Genomic DNA, 15,770 nt, shown 5'->3' on the forward strand with positions numbered 1-15,770 from the left:
TATTTTTGTCATTTGTTTTTGTGGTTTATTTGGTTTTTGTCTTGTTTCCGTTTGGCTCTTGCTCTTCATTGGACTCGGTGACTGTAAATGTGTCCGACTCCACTCCATGGCGTAGACACAGAACCAGGTCAATGTTTTAAATCATAAAAATATGTTTATTCTTCTTTCTTATGGAGACGTTCTACATCTGTTCATCCGTGTGAAACAAACCAGAACAAAAACAATGTGGAATAAAAACCTTCAAATAAATAAATCAGTCTGGTCTCCATCCAGTAAAAATGGTTTGACACTTGGGTTCTGTTCAAGAACCTTTAATGGTTTCATGATGTTCCTGAAAGTGATAGTTGATGTTCGTCAGACTTTATTTCAACACATTTATGACACGTTCACAGCATCGTGCGCCCGCTGACTGACACCGACCCGTAACCATCAACACCCCGGCAGCTCTGATGGCCAGTTACCATGGCTACGCAGCCTCAACCAACAGCGCACACCACAATAAATAAATACAGAAGAAGGAGGTTCTGTTGGAGAACCTCGACTGCGAAGCAAGATGTTGGATACACAACGTTCCACGACACCGCTGAGAACCAACGGCAGGGTTCTGAATGACAAGGTTCTACAGAAAAGGGATGTAGAACCAACAGGAACAGAACTAATGGTTCTACCAACACCTGTCGAGTTCTGATGGAACTATAGAACCTCTGACAGTACAGGTCTAAGCCTGTTCTATTCAAGACCTTAAATCTGTAGCATTTGACTTCCAGAACATCACAAAGAACACACTGGAGAACCAAGAACCCTCTATGGGCTGAGAACGTAAATACCTCTATGGGCTACGTTCTAAAGCTGCTATTAAAAGTTTGAAAATAGAACATGCGTTACAGCAGACAGTGTTAGGTTCTACATAGAATTCTTTTAGAACTCAGGAGGGTTCTACAGGATGCAGCTAGGGTTCTGTTGGGCTGCTGTTCAGTGAGAGCAGAACAAATGGGAACAGTTCTGAGGAAGCTGTAGAACTCCCGATAGAGACATGGGATCAGAACACAGTCCCTTCTAGAACATTCCTCTTTTACTTCTAGAGACCTGACTCACACGGTTCTAAAAGGTTCCACTTTTCTATATTAGTATATAGAAATGTTTTAGAGCTCTGTGGAGGAGTTCTAATGGAAGTGTTCTATTTCTCAGACAGTGTTCTCTACATTGGCACGAAGAACGGTTTGACAGGTGAGACCAGAACACACTAGAGAAGGTTCTACAACCGCTTCCAGAGTTAAGGGTTCTGATCGACCAAATGTCACCTGAGAACCCACCAGAAGTTATCTGTGTTATGGTGTATAGAACACTTCTCAAGCTGTTGTCAGAGTTTTAAGTGGTAATGACCGGGTTCCAATAGATTCTACATTGAAATGATTTAGAGCCGAGCAGGGTGGTTCTACAGAATGCGGAGAACCCTGTGCTGAATATGTATCTGCATCGGTTCTGCAGCTGGTGTGGTTTGTTGAGATCACAACATATGAAAATAGGTTCTAGAAGCACATGTAGAGTTCATGTGATGGTTCTAGATGAAAACATTCTGTACACAGAGCTCTGCTATAGAACCTGGATGGACAGAACCTGTGAAAATGTCTTGTAGCGGAGGTTTGGTGTACTGGATGTTCTAGAAGGGCATTCCTTTGGAGATCTGCCGGGCCACCTGCTCATCCGGGCTCTCCTGGTTCTCCGGGTGTTCCTTCCTCTCCCGGTTCCAGTCCTTCAGACCCTCCGGCAGCGTTGTGTCCTCGTCCTCACCTCCCGTTCCCTCCACAAACTCCTCGTACGTTGACTTCTCTGCAAACGGACGTTTCCCCAAGAGTTCCAGCATGTCGCTCTTATCCAGAACCTCCTTCTCCAGGAGCCGCAGTGCCACCTGTGGGATGGAGAACCAAGGTCAGGGTTCTTAAAGGTTCATATTTGTCTAAACCCACTTTTCTTAGTCTGTGGTTCATTTCTTTGTGTATTTGTACCCTAATAGTTCATACAGTTTGAATTTGAACCCTCCAGCTGCTGCAAAACTATCTTTAGATTCGTTTGTATATTAAATCCAGTGGATTTCTACAACCTGTTTGAATTCCTTCTTAATTAGTTCCATCTATAACTAGTTCCGTCTCCACATTTGCACATATAAGGTCCAGACTTCAGACCAACATTTCTCCAGTATTTCTTCTTGATTGTTTGTCAGCAGCCACAGTTGTAGTCCAGACTGAAAACAGACAGAGCAGCACAGCCAACCACCTGGAGGGGGCGGGGCCTGAAGTGTCTCCTGTGCATTTAAAGGGCCAGTGCTCCAAACCACCTTTCTGGTGTCATTACTCAGAAAGAGGGTTGAAGATGTACCTGTGGAGTTGAATGAATGAAGAATTCAGACCCAAGCACAACATTTACAGTTTATGGAGACTGCAGGGAAATGTGGGAAAAGGAAGAATTCCTTTGAAAAAAAAAAAAAAAAATTACTGCTTTAAATGTATTTTTTATTCTTTTTTTGTCTTGTTGCTTCCTCTAAATTCTTTTCGTCCTGTTGCGTCTTTTACACTATTTTCATTTTGTTGTATTTTTAGTGTCTTCGTCTTGCAGGTTTTAGATGACTTTTGTCTCGTGTCTTTTCGTTGTTTTTTTTTATCTTGTTTCATCTTTTACATCATTTTAATTTTTTCCATTTTCACAACATTTTCTTCTTGTATTTGTTGCATTTTTTTCTGGTTTGCTGCATATTTGAAATTGTTTTTATCTTGGGCAGGGCTTTAGATTACCTTAATTTGGGCACATCAGATGCTGGAATCGGCGGAGGGGGTGGGTGCGGGATTAGATTTTTCAACAGTAATTCCTGTTTTCTCAGACTATTTCAGATATATTCAAGAGTATGAAGGCATGGATTCCACAAGTCTAATTTCCAGAAGTATTGATCAGCATATGGCCAGCTGATTTTAATTCCAAAATCACAGGACTGCATGCAGGCAGATAATTCATATGTCATATGTTTCACTGCGTTTGTTATGTGAGCGGCCTGAACTTATAGGTCGCCCACAAGGCATGGTTGTTGAGAGAAAACCTTTGGCGTACAACGTACGAGTCAATCTCCAAGCTCTCATCACCTCTCATTGGCCGAAACGGGTGATTTAGACCAATCAAACGGCGCAAATATGTCATACCTGCTGCCAGACAATAGTCTGGTCTTGTCTGTCTTTTATGTTTTGTGTGTCACTTCCTGTTTTATTTTGTTAAGTTTTCCCTCATGTGTCTTGTCTGTCGTCTTTACTTCCTGTTCCCCGCTCATCCTGACCTCTGTCCTGATTACCTGTCTCCGCCCTAATTTGCTTCACCTGTGTCTAGTTGTCTTCCCTCCCTTTTGTGTATTTAAACCCTGTCTTTTCCCCTTGTCAGTCGCCAGTTTGTAACTCCAGTAGTTCAGACCAGCGTACTTGACCTCGTTTGTTTGCCTGTTTTTTGACCTGTTTTGGATTCCTCGGTTTTTCGTCTTCTGCCTGATCCCTGTCGGTTTTTGTCTGCCTCATCTGATCTGGTTTTGACCTTCTCGCCCTGACTACCGGTACGTGAGTTTGCCTAGTCCTTATGTCCTGTTGCTCGATTGTTAGCCTGCCTGTGTATGACCTGTTTCCGTCCCTGACCTCCCTTTGCTTTTCCCCAGTCGGGGAAAAGACTCCTAACACCGCTCGGGGAGACGGGCTGCTGCCCTCGATCCGGAGGACGAATCTGAGGAGAAAATCCCCAACCATTATCCTCAAGATTCTGTCACTCATTATATTTTTTCACCTGTGTGTGAACAATAAACCTTTTGGAACTAACTTTTGTTGTCGGAGTTCTGCATTTGGATTCTGTGTTTGTGCTAACGTTATCACAAAATATGACTTCTGCGGGAAGCATGAATACTTGTGCTTTCCTGTTCGGTACATATGTGTTGTTGTCAATGTTTTCTCTGTCGTTATGAACAAGCCTTGTATATTATAACCGATGTGTTTTACGGGAGGAAAAAAGCAGGGGCGAGTGAGTCAATACTTTCGTTTACACTCTGCTCTGGCCTTTTTTTATTTTTAATTTGGGGACACTAATTTGGGCACACCGTTAGTCGGCCCAGCCAAGGTGTAATCTAAAGGCCTGTTGGGTCAAATTATTTTCATCTTTCTGCATTTTCAACGTTGGACCTCTGGAGTTGAATTAATGAAGAATTCAGACCCAAGCAGAGCATTTACAGTTTATGGAGACCAGAGGGAAATGTGGGACAAGGAAGAATTCACTTTAAAATGGATTAATATCACTGCTGTAAGGGAACTGAGCAGAACTAGAACCAGCACCAGGGATGGAACGAATCATCTTCAACCTGATTTCATTTTATATGAGATTAAACATGTTTCAATGGATAAGAATCAGATTCAACTCATTTTATTTTTACTCGATGTAAAAACATAAAAAAACATGACAAAAAAATAAAAAACAAAGAACAAAACATGGAAACGGCATCAACATCTGTAGGGGGCACTAGAACTAAAACCGGCTCGGGACCACGAGCCATGGACCCACGGTTCTGGTACTACAACTAGAACTACAACTCCTACCTTCTCCACCTCGGCCTTCTTGTCGCTCAGCAGCTGGTGTGTTCTCTGATACGCTTCACTGATGAGCGTTCGGACCTCAGTGTCGATCAGCCGAGCCGTGGCCTCGCTGTATGGTTTCTCCAGAACCATCTCTCCCTGCCGTGGGAGGTCGAAGGACACCTGACCCACCTTCGGGTTCATCCCAAACTGGACAATCTGCAGCAGAACACACACAGCCCTGAGCATTGTTCCACTGTAGGACCCCATCCTGTATCCATGTCCAGCCCGGTGACCTCTGACCTGTGCGTAGGCGCTCTGCGTGACCTTCCGCAGGTCGTCCTGGGCTCCGGTGGTGATCCGTCCAAAGAAGAGCTCCTCAGACACTCGTCCTCCCAGGGTCATGCACATGCGGTCCAACAGCTGCTCCTTGGTGTACAGGTACTGCTCTTTGGGCAGGTACTGAGCATAGCCCAGGCCCCTTCCCCGTGGGATGATTGACACCTGCATAGGTGAAGGACAGCACGGCATCATGGGATGTCTCACAGCCAACTGAAGACACAGACTACCAAGGCCTGAAGACAACAGGGCTAGAAATAGATGTTTACTTTATGGTAAGGGTCACCAACCCTGGTCCTCCAGATCTACTGTCCTGCATGTTTTAGACCAAGGGTGTCCAACCCTGGTCCTCTAGATCTACTGTCCTGCATGTTTGAGATTTTTCCTCTTCCAGTTCACCTGACGGTCGTTTCTTCTGCAGAGCTTGATGATAGGCTGATCATTTAAATCCAGTGTGTTGGAGGAAGGATCCATCTAAAACATGCAAGACAGTAGACCTGGAGGACCAGGGTTGGACACCCCTGGTCTAAAACATGCAGGACAGTAGACCTGGAGGACCAGGGTTGGACACCCCCGGTCTAAAACATGCAGGACAGTAGACCTGGAGGACCAGGGTTGGACACCCCCGGTCTAAAACATGCAGGACAGTAGACCTGGAGGACCAGGGTTGGACACCCCTGGTCTAAAACGTGCAGGTCAGTAGACCTGGAGGACCAGGGTTGGTGAGCCCTGCTTTATGGTGTATTTTAGAGCCTCAGAAATGAGGTTCGTCATCGACGGAGAACACTAGAACCCTGTGTCAGACCAAGAAGAATGAAGAAACAATGCACACAAGACCTGAAAAGGAACAAAACAGTCCAAAAATGTGTAAGAATTAACTACATAATTCTCAAAATACATCAAATTATCAACAAAATGAAAAAAATCATGAAGCACATGGTAATCTGTGACTAAATCCAAACCTTAACTGGTCAAAACCATACCATATTTTAGTCGACTTCATGGACCCTGGTGTTTCTGCAGCCTATTTCAGATGCATCTTTTCTCATTTAAAAAAAAACAATCATCAATATTTTCCAGTTTACATATATTCATGTACATTCTGGTGCTTTGGACCGTTGGACCAGTGGATTATCGGACCATTGGACCAGTTGACCGTTGAACCAGTGGGCCAGCGGACCATTGGACCACTGGACTGTTAGACCAGTGTACCATTGGACCGTTGGACCAGTGGACTGTTGCACCAGTGAGCCAGTGGACCGTTGGACCAGTGGACTGTTGGGCCAGTGGACCGCTGGGTGGGTTTTACCTTCAGCAGAGGGTCGGCGTGTTCCAGAAACCATCCGGCCACAGCGTGTCCTGCCTCGTGATAGGCCACCGTCTTCTTCTCTTCCGGCTGAAGGACCTGAGTCTTCTTCTCCAGACCTGAAACATCACATAGACTGACTTTTATGCATAAATTCTCCGTCTTCGTGACAGAAAACCAACAGAACAACGGTCAGAAATGACGGAAGTTAGTCGGGGTCAGTTCCTGTCATCTCCACCTGTTATTGTTTCATCCTTTTAGGGTGAAATCAGACACAAGGCTAAAACAAAACCACAACATGATGCAGCTCAGATACATTCAAAGGAACAGAACGTCTGCTCACTTTGAATCCCCTTCGGTCCAATCTAGTGTCAGACTGTGTCAAAGTCACTGCCCTATAATTGACATCAGACTGTCTTTGTGTCAAACTGATTCCATCCATATTTATATGTGAAAGTCCTCAGATATTAGAACGGCACAAGGACATGTGATCTGGAAACAGGAGGTCAAAGGTCACCTGTTCAATATTCTACTGCTGCAGATGGAAACACAGGAGAAATGAGGAGCAGAGAATGAGAATATGACCATGAATGGACACACAGAGACAGATAGACAGATGGATGGATGGACAGACGGACACAGACAGACAGATGGACAGACAGACACAGAGTCAGACAGATGGACAGACAGACAGACGGACGGACAGATGGATGGACAGACAGATGGCCGGACAGACAGATGGACACAGACAGACAGATGGACTGACAGACACAGAGACAGAAAGACAGACAGACAACAAAATGATTACAATACCCCTCCGGCCATTTTGGCCGGGGGGGTAAAACCAGTCTGTGGAATGTGAGTAGTACAAGTCCAGATAATAGTGTTGAAATGTGGGCAGAGCCTCCTCACCTCCAATCACCCTCTCAATGGCCTGTTCGAAGTGTTTCTGGTCGATAGCGTCCGACAGATGGCGGGCGGCAATCAGAGCCGCCTCGTTACAGACATTAGCGATGTCAGCACCTGGAGGACGAAACAGGAAACGCCATCACGAGTGAGTTCCAGACCCAGAACCTTCAGGTTGTGGGTCAAGGCCTCAGCACTGGACCCAGAACCTTTGGGTTGTGGGTCAGGGCCTCAGCACAAGACCCAGAACCTTCGGGTTGTGGGTCAAGGCCTCAGTACCGGACCCAGAACCTTTGGGTTGTGGGCCGAGGCCTAAGCACTGAACCCAGAACCTTCGGGTTGTGGGCTGGGGCCTCAGCACCGGACCCAGAACCTTTGAGTTGTGGGTCAAGGCCTCAGTACCGGACCCAGAACCTTCGGGTTGTGGGTTGAGGCCTCAGCACCAGACCCAGAACCTTCGGGTTGTGGGTTGGGGCCTCACTACCAACCACTTGCTTTGTATTGCACAGATCTCTGTTATTTATTAAGTGGGGACTCCGGATGAAAATTAGCACTGATGCTAACTCCGGCATATTTACGTTTATAGTGAAATGGAATGTATAAATGTGTTCATTCATGTGCACTGTCCCACCTAAATAAAGTTACATACATACATACTACACCTAGAGACAAACCCTTTACTGTTTACTCAAATGGACTGATGGTACACAAGCGTTACCAGAGAAACCAGGTGTGAGGGCCGCCATCTTTTTAGCCAGAGCGTCCTTGTCCATGTTGGCTTCCAGCTTCAGAGGACGCAGGTGGACTTTAAAGATGGACGCTCGTCCCTTGATGTCCGGTGGACCTGAGAGACAAACAGAGTCAGCCTGACGTGGACATAATGACCGTCTTGTGTTGCGCAGTGGCGTTGCATTCACCGATGTAGATCTGCCGGTCAAAGCGCCCCGGTCTCATCAGAGCCGGGTCCAGGATGTCTGGTCTGTTGGTTCCAGCCAGGACCACCACGTTGGTGGCCGTGTTGAAGCCTGAGGGATCAGTGAGACCAGAACCCACATTCAGACGCAACTCAAGCAACCAACATTTGAGTTAGGGTTGGACTGTGGTGGAACCTCACCGTCCATCTCCACTAGCAGCTGGTTCAGAGTGTTCTCCTGCTCGCTCTGGCCGCCAAAGTTGCCCCGCCCCCTTTTGCGTCCCACTGCGTCGATCTCATCGATGAAGAGGATGCAGGGAGCGTTCTTCCTCGCCATGACGAACAGATCTCTGACCTGAGAACAAACGAACACACGGTCTGTTCTGCTGTTCCACCACTAAGGAACGTGGGAGACGACAGCATACAGTCGTTCAGACGGTGGCGCCACAGACACACGGCGGTAAAAGCCTGAGTAGAACAAGTGGAACGTGTCTCTACTGTGGTTTGACTGAAGGTAGAACACTCATATGGCTTTAGGTCTTTGATTATCCACTGATTTAACCTCAGGTTTGGAATTCATCATGGCTCTACACATCTGTTCTACCACTTGTTCTAAGGTCTGTTCTACCATCTGCTCTACTGCCTGTTCTACCACCTGTTCTAAGATCTGCTTTACCATCTGTTCTACTGCCTGTTCCACCATCTGCTCTACCACCTGCAGTACCACCTGTTCTACCACCTGTTCTACCACCTGTTCTAAGATCTGTTCTACTACCTGTTCTACCGCCTGTTCTATCATCTGTTCTACTGCCTGTTGTATCATCTGTTGTGTGTCTGTTGTGCGTCTGTATGTGTCTGCTGTGTGTCTGTATGTGTGTGTGTCTGCATGTGTCTGTTGTGTGTCTGTATGTGTCTGTTGTGCGTCTGTATGTGTCTGTTGTGCGTCTGTATGTGTCTGTTGTGTGTCTGTATGTGTGTGCGTCTGCATGTGTCTGTTGTGCGTCTGTATGTGTCTGTTGTGCGTCTGTATGTGTCTGTTGTGCGTCTGTATGTGTCTGTTGTGCGTCTGTTGTGTGTCTGTATGTGTGTCTGTGTGTCTCACCCTGGCGGGGCCGACGCCTACAAACATCTCCAGGAACTCCGATCCGTTGACAGTGATGAAGGGAACGTTGGCTTCACCTGCTGTCGCTTTGGCCAGAAGAGTTTTACCTGTTCCAGGAGGACCGGTGAGGATGGCCCCCTTAACACAACAACACAACCACAATGTTTGTCAGATGTTTGTCGTGCCTTATTTTCTCTTCATGCATTTCAGTCATTGATAAAACCATTAATATCTGCTGATTAGTTTGATGTTCAGTGATCTTTACTTTATTAGTGTCTTTACTTATTGATTACTTATTGATTAATCTGACAGTTGATTCTAACTCAAGGTCATTTACAACATTGTCAAACATTTGTTCCACCTCCAAACAACTATATGTGGTTAGTAGTTTAAATCAATGTAGACCTGTCACCTGACACCACCTTGGGTCAGGTCGCCATAGCATAGCCCCGCCCCTCACCTTGGGGATCTTGGCTCCCAGGTCTTGGTATTGTTTGGGATTCTTCAGGAAGTTGACGAACTCCATAATCTCCAGTTTGGCCTCTTCGCAGCCCGCCACGTCTTTGAACTTGACGTCGATCTCGTCTTTCAGGATTTTGGCGGTGGTCTCGCTGACACTGAACAGACCGCCCATCCCCCGCCCGGGACGCCCCGCCCCTGCCGGGCCCCGCCGCAGCATGAACAGCAGGAAGCCGATGATGAGTACCGTGGGGAGCATGCTCAGAAGGAACGTTCTGGAGAGGAAAGGTGGCACATTTAGTCACTGCGACCGGAGCGTTTGGATCAACATGTACCTGATGATGTGGGTGTGATCCGACACGGTTCTGACCCGTCGCTCTCAGTCGAATAAACCACAGGCACCCTGTTTTCCCCCTCGATGCCGAGCTCATACTGCGCCGTCTCCAGATTCCTCTCGAAAGTGTCCACGCTGCCGATATTGAACCAGACGTACTGCTGAAGAGCCGAACCAATATGGAACCGGGGACGCCAAAAGAACAGTGGAGAATGTTAATATCTTTGTCAACTCTGTCCGTATTTGTTTGTTCCTTATTTACTGAATCCTGTCCAATGTTTGTGTGGTGTCTGTTTTGTGTTGACGCTATGTTTTTGTCCATAACTCACCCCATCCACTGGTGTCTTCCCAGGAGCGAAGACCACTTTGACATATCGTTTGTTGACCACCTCTAAACGGTCGACCTGAACACAACAACCACACATTTACAGTTTAGTTTAGTAAAGTTTAGACAAAGACATAGGCAGTTGAACAGGTTTAAATTCTGCAGATTCAGGATTAGATTCAGCTAGGGATGCACCCATACCACTATTTTCCAGACCCAGTACAGGTACAAGTACTTCCATTTGAGTACTTACAGATACCAGGTACCGACACTTGTACTTAATAATCCCATTCCAGTTCTTAGTTCCATTTGTAAATGTGCTTTATTGTCGTTGTCATTAGTCTGACTGGAACAAAGTGCTGCTACTGACATTTAATGTGTTGGAATAAGCGTTTGTCAATCAATCCACCAGAGGGCACCGCTCTGAATTAACCATACTGGACAAATACCATGAAGAAGAGTAAAGTTTAATGAAGAAGAAGAAGAAAGTCAGTAATAATAAACGTGTAGACGACAGAGGTAACACTAATGTGATACTAATGTTGACATTGCTGAGGGTAGTTGTCCTAAATCTGTCAGTAGTTTTTCTCTAACTAAGTCGCTCTTTGAACAGATCCTCTACCTCCACGGTTCCCACTGGTTCTGCTTCTATATCTGGGTAGAAACAGAGCTTCATATATAAGATAATATGATGATCTTTATATGGCTCTGGGTACGCATCTGCAGGCTTCTGGAAAACAGACAGAATTACATACGGAATGTACGCAGAGGACGGACAGAACGCTGCATCCGTATCCGTCTGTGTATTTAATGTTACTTTTGTCTCCGTCATTTCTTTAGTTAAATCTCCACATTGATGACATCACTCCTCTGCCGCGTATGTACCTGCTGCATCTAACTGTGAACGTCACACTGGCACAAGTGGTATCGGTGTGTTTGTATCAGAGCGCTTTTACGAGTACGAGTATTAGTAGACGTGCTCAGTATCGGATGAATACCTGATACCGGAATCGGTATCTGTGCATCCCTAGATTCAGCCTATGGTCACAGTTCAAGAGGATTTAACAGCTAGAATCTGTACGAAGACAAAAGGCCTGATTTACTAAGATTGCAAAATAACGGGCGCAAATGTGCTTGCTCGCACTAAAATATGCGAGTGCTATTGATTTGCGTGTCAGGGGTGATCAACTAAGATTGCCTGCACAAATGACAACAGGCGCAAAGTCTTCGAGACCGGCCTAATTAAATGAGAATTTGCGTGCGCTACTGGTTGTCGTCATGGAGACAGTACGCTGTAAAAGTTGCTCTGGGATAGACCAGCACTCATAAATATGAAGTTGCTCTTTTTCCCCACACAGAGGGGTGAATGGGAATTTCTCTGTTTTTGTTAATCAGTGGTGAAGTGTGTTATTAGTGAAATAAATACCTTCTCTCTTCATGTCGCTCTGCATGGTGAACGAAAACTTTTAAATCTGTGGGCATGATAAAAAAAAACAAAAAAAACCCCATCTGCTTATATAGCTGGTTCAGCAGTCCAGTCACAACACCGTGGACAGCGCTGTTTGTGTGTGTGTGTTCATTGTGCAGCTCTAGAACCCATCCCATTTGGTCTCCCTTGCATGCACGCCGCACGCGAGACAAAGAGAGAGAGATGTTTCTGAGGAGTCGGGTCCTACCTAATGTGATGTGCCACTGGTGGAACTGGGCATGGGGGGCAGGCCCATGAAGTGGGGGGCCATATGTCTCAAATTATTTTTTTTTTCTTCCGTCATTCCAGAAAGGTTGATGTGATCAGAACAGATTGGTTCTCTGCTTTGCCTTTGGTTGTGCCTATGCCTCCTCCTTGCCACAACTACTGCAGCCAGTTTTGTGTGAAGCTATGCCAGTTCAAACCTGCTTTTCATATGTGCTAAACATAGACGCAAAACCAGCCACTGCAATCAGTTTTCAGGTTTGGTAAATCACATTGCATGCGCTAAATAAATATTTGCATTTACTCCTCCCAATAATTTTGCACGTTCTGGCAGAAACGCCCATATTGCATATTCATCAGGGCAAACACGCTAAATGGGTTGCGTAAGCTATTTTGCCCATTTGAGAGGGGGAAACCTCGGCGCGTCTTGTTAGTACATAAGCTTCAATGTGTTTTTGCATGCGCAGTCAGGTTTGGGCAAGTTTTTACATGTGCAAACCTTTAGTAAATCAGGCCCAAAGTGCATTAAAGCTGAAGCATGTGTCCGTTCGTAGAGCTGAACTGTAAAACCTACTGGACAATGAGTTCAGATGAAGCTCAGATGGAAATAAGCGTTACCCAACACTGTTAATGTTTGAAGGAGGTTTCTGCTTGGACTTGAGTGTGTTTGCTTTATTTTTCCCCAGTGTTTCCTTCTTCATATAAACATCACTTCAATCTCAGTCAGATGGATGTGGACGTCCTCACCACTCCTTTGGACAGGTAGCTGTTGACGAAGTCCTTCCAGGTGACCTCTCTGCCTCCGTCTCTGATGAAGAAGTAATAGCCGACAGTCGCCCAGAATGCAACACCACACAGGAAGTACATCCGAAACTCCTTATCTTCCCACGGAAAGTCTCCCTGAAAAAGAGACACACTTGTGATATGCGCAGAAAGGTAGAACTGGACCAGAAGACTATGACATTGTCCATAAACACTGAGGACAGTCACAGAAAAGGTCTAGTCAGGTGGAACTTTATCCATTAAACCACAAACATGTGACAGATAGGACCAAATAAAAACAAAGTCAAAAAAGGATGTAAAGGAAGGAGACAAAGGACAGAAGGTCCAGGAGACAGAAGACCTGTATCCACGATGACAGGAGAGGACGACTACAGCATAACTTCGACTGAAACACAAACGGTCGCCATAGGAACGCCATGACAAAAACCAAACCACATGACGCCATGTTCAGCCCAAATATCCTACGCACACACACACACACACACTCACTCACTCACACACACCCACAAACACCCACACACACTCCAGGAGGTGGAGCTGTTGGCCATTGCTCACACTGACCTTCTCCAGGCGTCTGTACCAGTGGGACTCCTCTTTCCGACTTCCCCGTTTTCCTCCTCCTCCTCCACCTCCTCCGCCTGCTCCTCCTCCTCCACCTGCTCCTCCACCTCCTGATTTCCCAGAAGCCCTCTGGGCATTGGCAGGTTTGGTCTCTGACAGTCACAGTCATTGTGTGAAAATAAAAACAGGGTGCAAACATCAGAACAGAACCAATCAGACCAGCTGATGATGCGTTGATGCAGATGGTAAATCAAACCCACTTTCTGCTGAAAATATGGAAACACACTGTTCTTATCAATCAAGGCTTCAAATGATCATTGTTTGTTCCTTCTTTTATGGAAAATACTGTGACTGAAGCAGAGTGAGAAGGTTGACAAATCAAAAACAGACTCGCTTCTTTTAACTGATTTGTATTTTCTGATGACCATGAAATCTATTTCCATAGGGTTCAGTGATGATTTAGTCATGGACTCATTGAAAAATCCAAACTCCGTTGTATATGGAGAATAGCCCCAACCCTAGCCCAATCCCAACCCTAACCCCGACGCCAACCCCAACCCTGACCCAAACCCTAACCACAACCCCAACCGCGACCCCAACCCTAATCCCTATCCTAACCCCAACCTTAACCCCAACCCGACCCTAACCCCAGCCCTAACCCTGACCCTCAGACTGTCACCAACCATACAAGTACAGATGTATACGGAGTCCTAGACAGTACAAGTACACATGTATACCGAGTCATAGACAGTAAAAGTACAATTGTATACACAGTCCTAGACAGTAAAAGTACACATGTATACGGGGTCGTAGACAGTAAAAGTACACATGTAAACGGGGTCATAGATAGTAGTACTAGCAAATACTATTAGCTCTCAGCTGTTTTTGGCAGTTTTCCATCATACAGTTTTATACCTTTGGCTGCAGGTTCAGCTTCATTGTTCTTTGTTGTTTTCTGACTGTCAGGAAAATACTTTTCAAAACCTGAATAAAAAGAAAGAATAATCACATAAGCATGTCTCAGACTGAATGGAGCATGCTCAGCCCCTCCCCTTCTGTACAGGTACAGCATCACCTTTGGGTGGTCTGGAACTCAGCCTCCTGTAGGCTCCCAGCAGGTCACTCAGTAGGCTCTGCCCCCTCACTGCCTGTCCAGCAGTGGACTGAAACATCAGCTGAAACATGAAGGAATCAGGAGTTGGTAAAAGCAAATCAGTGTAGTCAGCTCAGGTTGTGTTCAAGTACATCCCTTATCTCAGTTAACTGATCAATCATCCAGCTCAGTGGATGTGAGGTGGATGCCAGGGTCAGCACTTATGGACGGAGTGGTCTTGGTCAAAGCAGGTTAAAGTGGGTGAACTCAATTTGAGCCGGTGTAGTATTGGAGTTCATGACTGACCCACAACAAACCAAATGACCTGACTCAAATAACTATAATCACAATATGACTTCTTAATAACTGTGCAGCTTCTCATAAAATGTCTTTTCGACATCTACAAACACGAGTGAAAATTACTAAACAGACACTGACACGGGAAATGTCTGAGCTGACGATGTGAATAAAGTCAAGCCAAAGGACATGTAGAGGACATACATACATGATGATTTTCATTATCATTTTATCCGCTCTACTGAACAACAAAGATTTAATTCTTGAAAGTGGTTCAGTTATAAGGGGAAAAACTACAGACAGGGAATCACATGCATGTCACTCACTCAAAACACACAAAAAAGTCGTAATGATCTGTATGATCAGGGAACAGCCTCATATTCAAGCAATCAGCAGCCACAGTTCATCCTTTGAACAGAAAACACACGTACATGTCACAGCTGTAAAACACATCATGGATGTCGGTGAGAGTTCACCTGACGCAGATTACTCAGGTCAAACAAAGGGCGTCGACACACGGACACAAGCCTCAGTTTTCGAGATAGCTTTGACCACCGTAGAGGTTAGCTGGTTAGTTATCGTCTGGTATCCGTATATCTATGGGTATTAGCCTGTTAGCTCATTAGCTGTTAGCCTGCTAACTGCCGTCCAGTTGCGTATTACCGTGTTAGCTGTTAGCCTGCTAACTGTCGTCCAGTTATGTATTACCGTGTTAGCTGTTAGCCGTTACCTGTTTTCTGCCTGCAGTGCTGGAGGGCAGCAGCAGCCGGAGGACGGCCCTGCTGCCGGCAGACAGCCGCAGGTAGCGGTGAGCCATTCGGACACCGACTCACGCCCACACAAACAAAAACCCAAGGACAGCAGCGGGGTTTCAAAGTACGCAGTGGTGTTTGATTATAAGCCCTGTTCTGTAATTACACTCCACCGCCATCTTTACAGCTGTTCACTTCTTCTTCAACTTTTTGACATTTGTGGTCGTTGTCGCGCCTCCTATCGTCATAGGCGGGAAAAGCTTTTCAGGTAATTCTATATATCAGCCTGTTTGTCTGTCATGGTCTTTCTGTCATGGTCTG

General features: G+C 45.8%; 1 protein-coding gene across 3 annotated transcripts; it reads right to left on the bottom strand.

Moving 5' to 3' along the window:
* Positions 1-134: 134 nt before the first annotated feature.
* LOC115437185 (AFG3-like protein 2) lies at positions 135-15,670 on the bottom strand. Of its 3 annotated transcripts, XM_030160369.1 has the most exons (18): positions 15,428-15,668; positions 14,383-14,482; positions 14,223-14,291; positions 13,400-13,459; positions 13,308-13,369; positions 12,711-12,863; positions 10,275-10,349; positions 9,982-10,106; positions 9,613-9,886; positions 9,153-9,290; positions 8,252-8,405; positions 8,055-8,162; positions 7,856-7,981; positions 7,144-7,254; positions 6,235-6,350; positions 4,890-5,090; positions 4,611-4,805; positions 135-1,909 (listed from the first exon to the last, which is right to left on the bottom strand). In XM_030160369.1, exons 1-18 carry the CDS (start codon positions 15,512-15,514, stop codon positions 1,661-1,663), a joined length of 2,403 nt encoding a protein of 800 aa, XP_030016229.1. In that variant the 5' UTR covers positions 15,515-15,668; the 3' UTR covers positions 135-1,660. The 3 variants fall into 3 exon arrangements, with proteins under 3 accessions (XP_030016229.1, XP_030016228.1, XP_030016227.1); XM_030160368.1 differs by having other exon boundaries at positions 9,982-10,103; positions 13,308-13,459; positions 15,428-15,670; XM_030160367.1 differs by having other exon boundaries at positions 13,308-13,459.
* Positions 15,671-15,770: the final 100 nt, after the last annotated feature.

This window comes from Sphaeramia orbicularis, chromosome 17 (genome assembly GCF_902148855.1).
Source record: "Sphaeramia orbicularis chromosome 17, fSphaOr1.1, whole genome shotgun sequence".
NCBI lineage: Eukaryota > Metazoa > Chordata > Actinopteri > Kurtiformes > Apogonidae > Sphaeramia > Sphaeramia orbicularis.

Coding starts and splice junctions, on each gene's coding strand:
- LOC115437185 (XM_030160367.1), bottom strand. CDS start 15,514: ATGGCTCACCGCTACCTGCGGCTGTCTGCCGGCAGCAGGGCCGTCCTC. Junction 10,107..10,274: donor GGAAGACACCAGTGGATGGG/GTGAGTTATGGA, acceptor TCGGCTCTTCAG/CAGTACGTCTGGTTCAATAT. Junction 7,982..8,054: donor TGACCGGCAGATCTACATCG/GTGAATGCAACG, acceptor TTTGTCTCTCAG/GTCCACCGGACATCAAGGGA.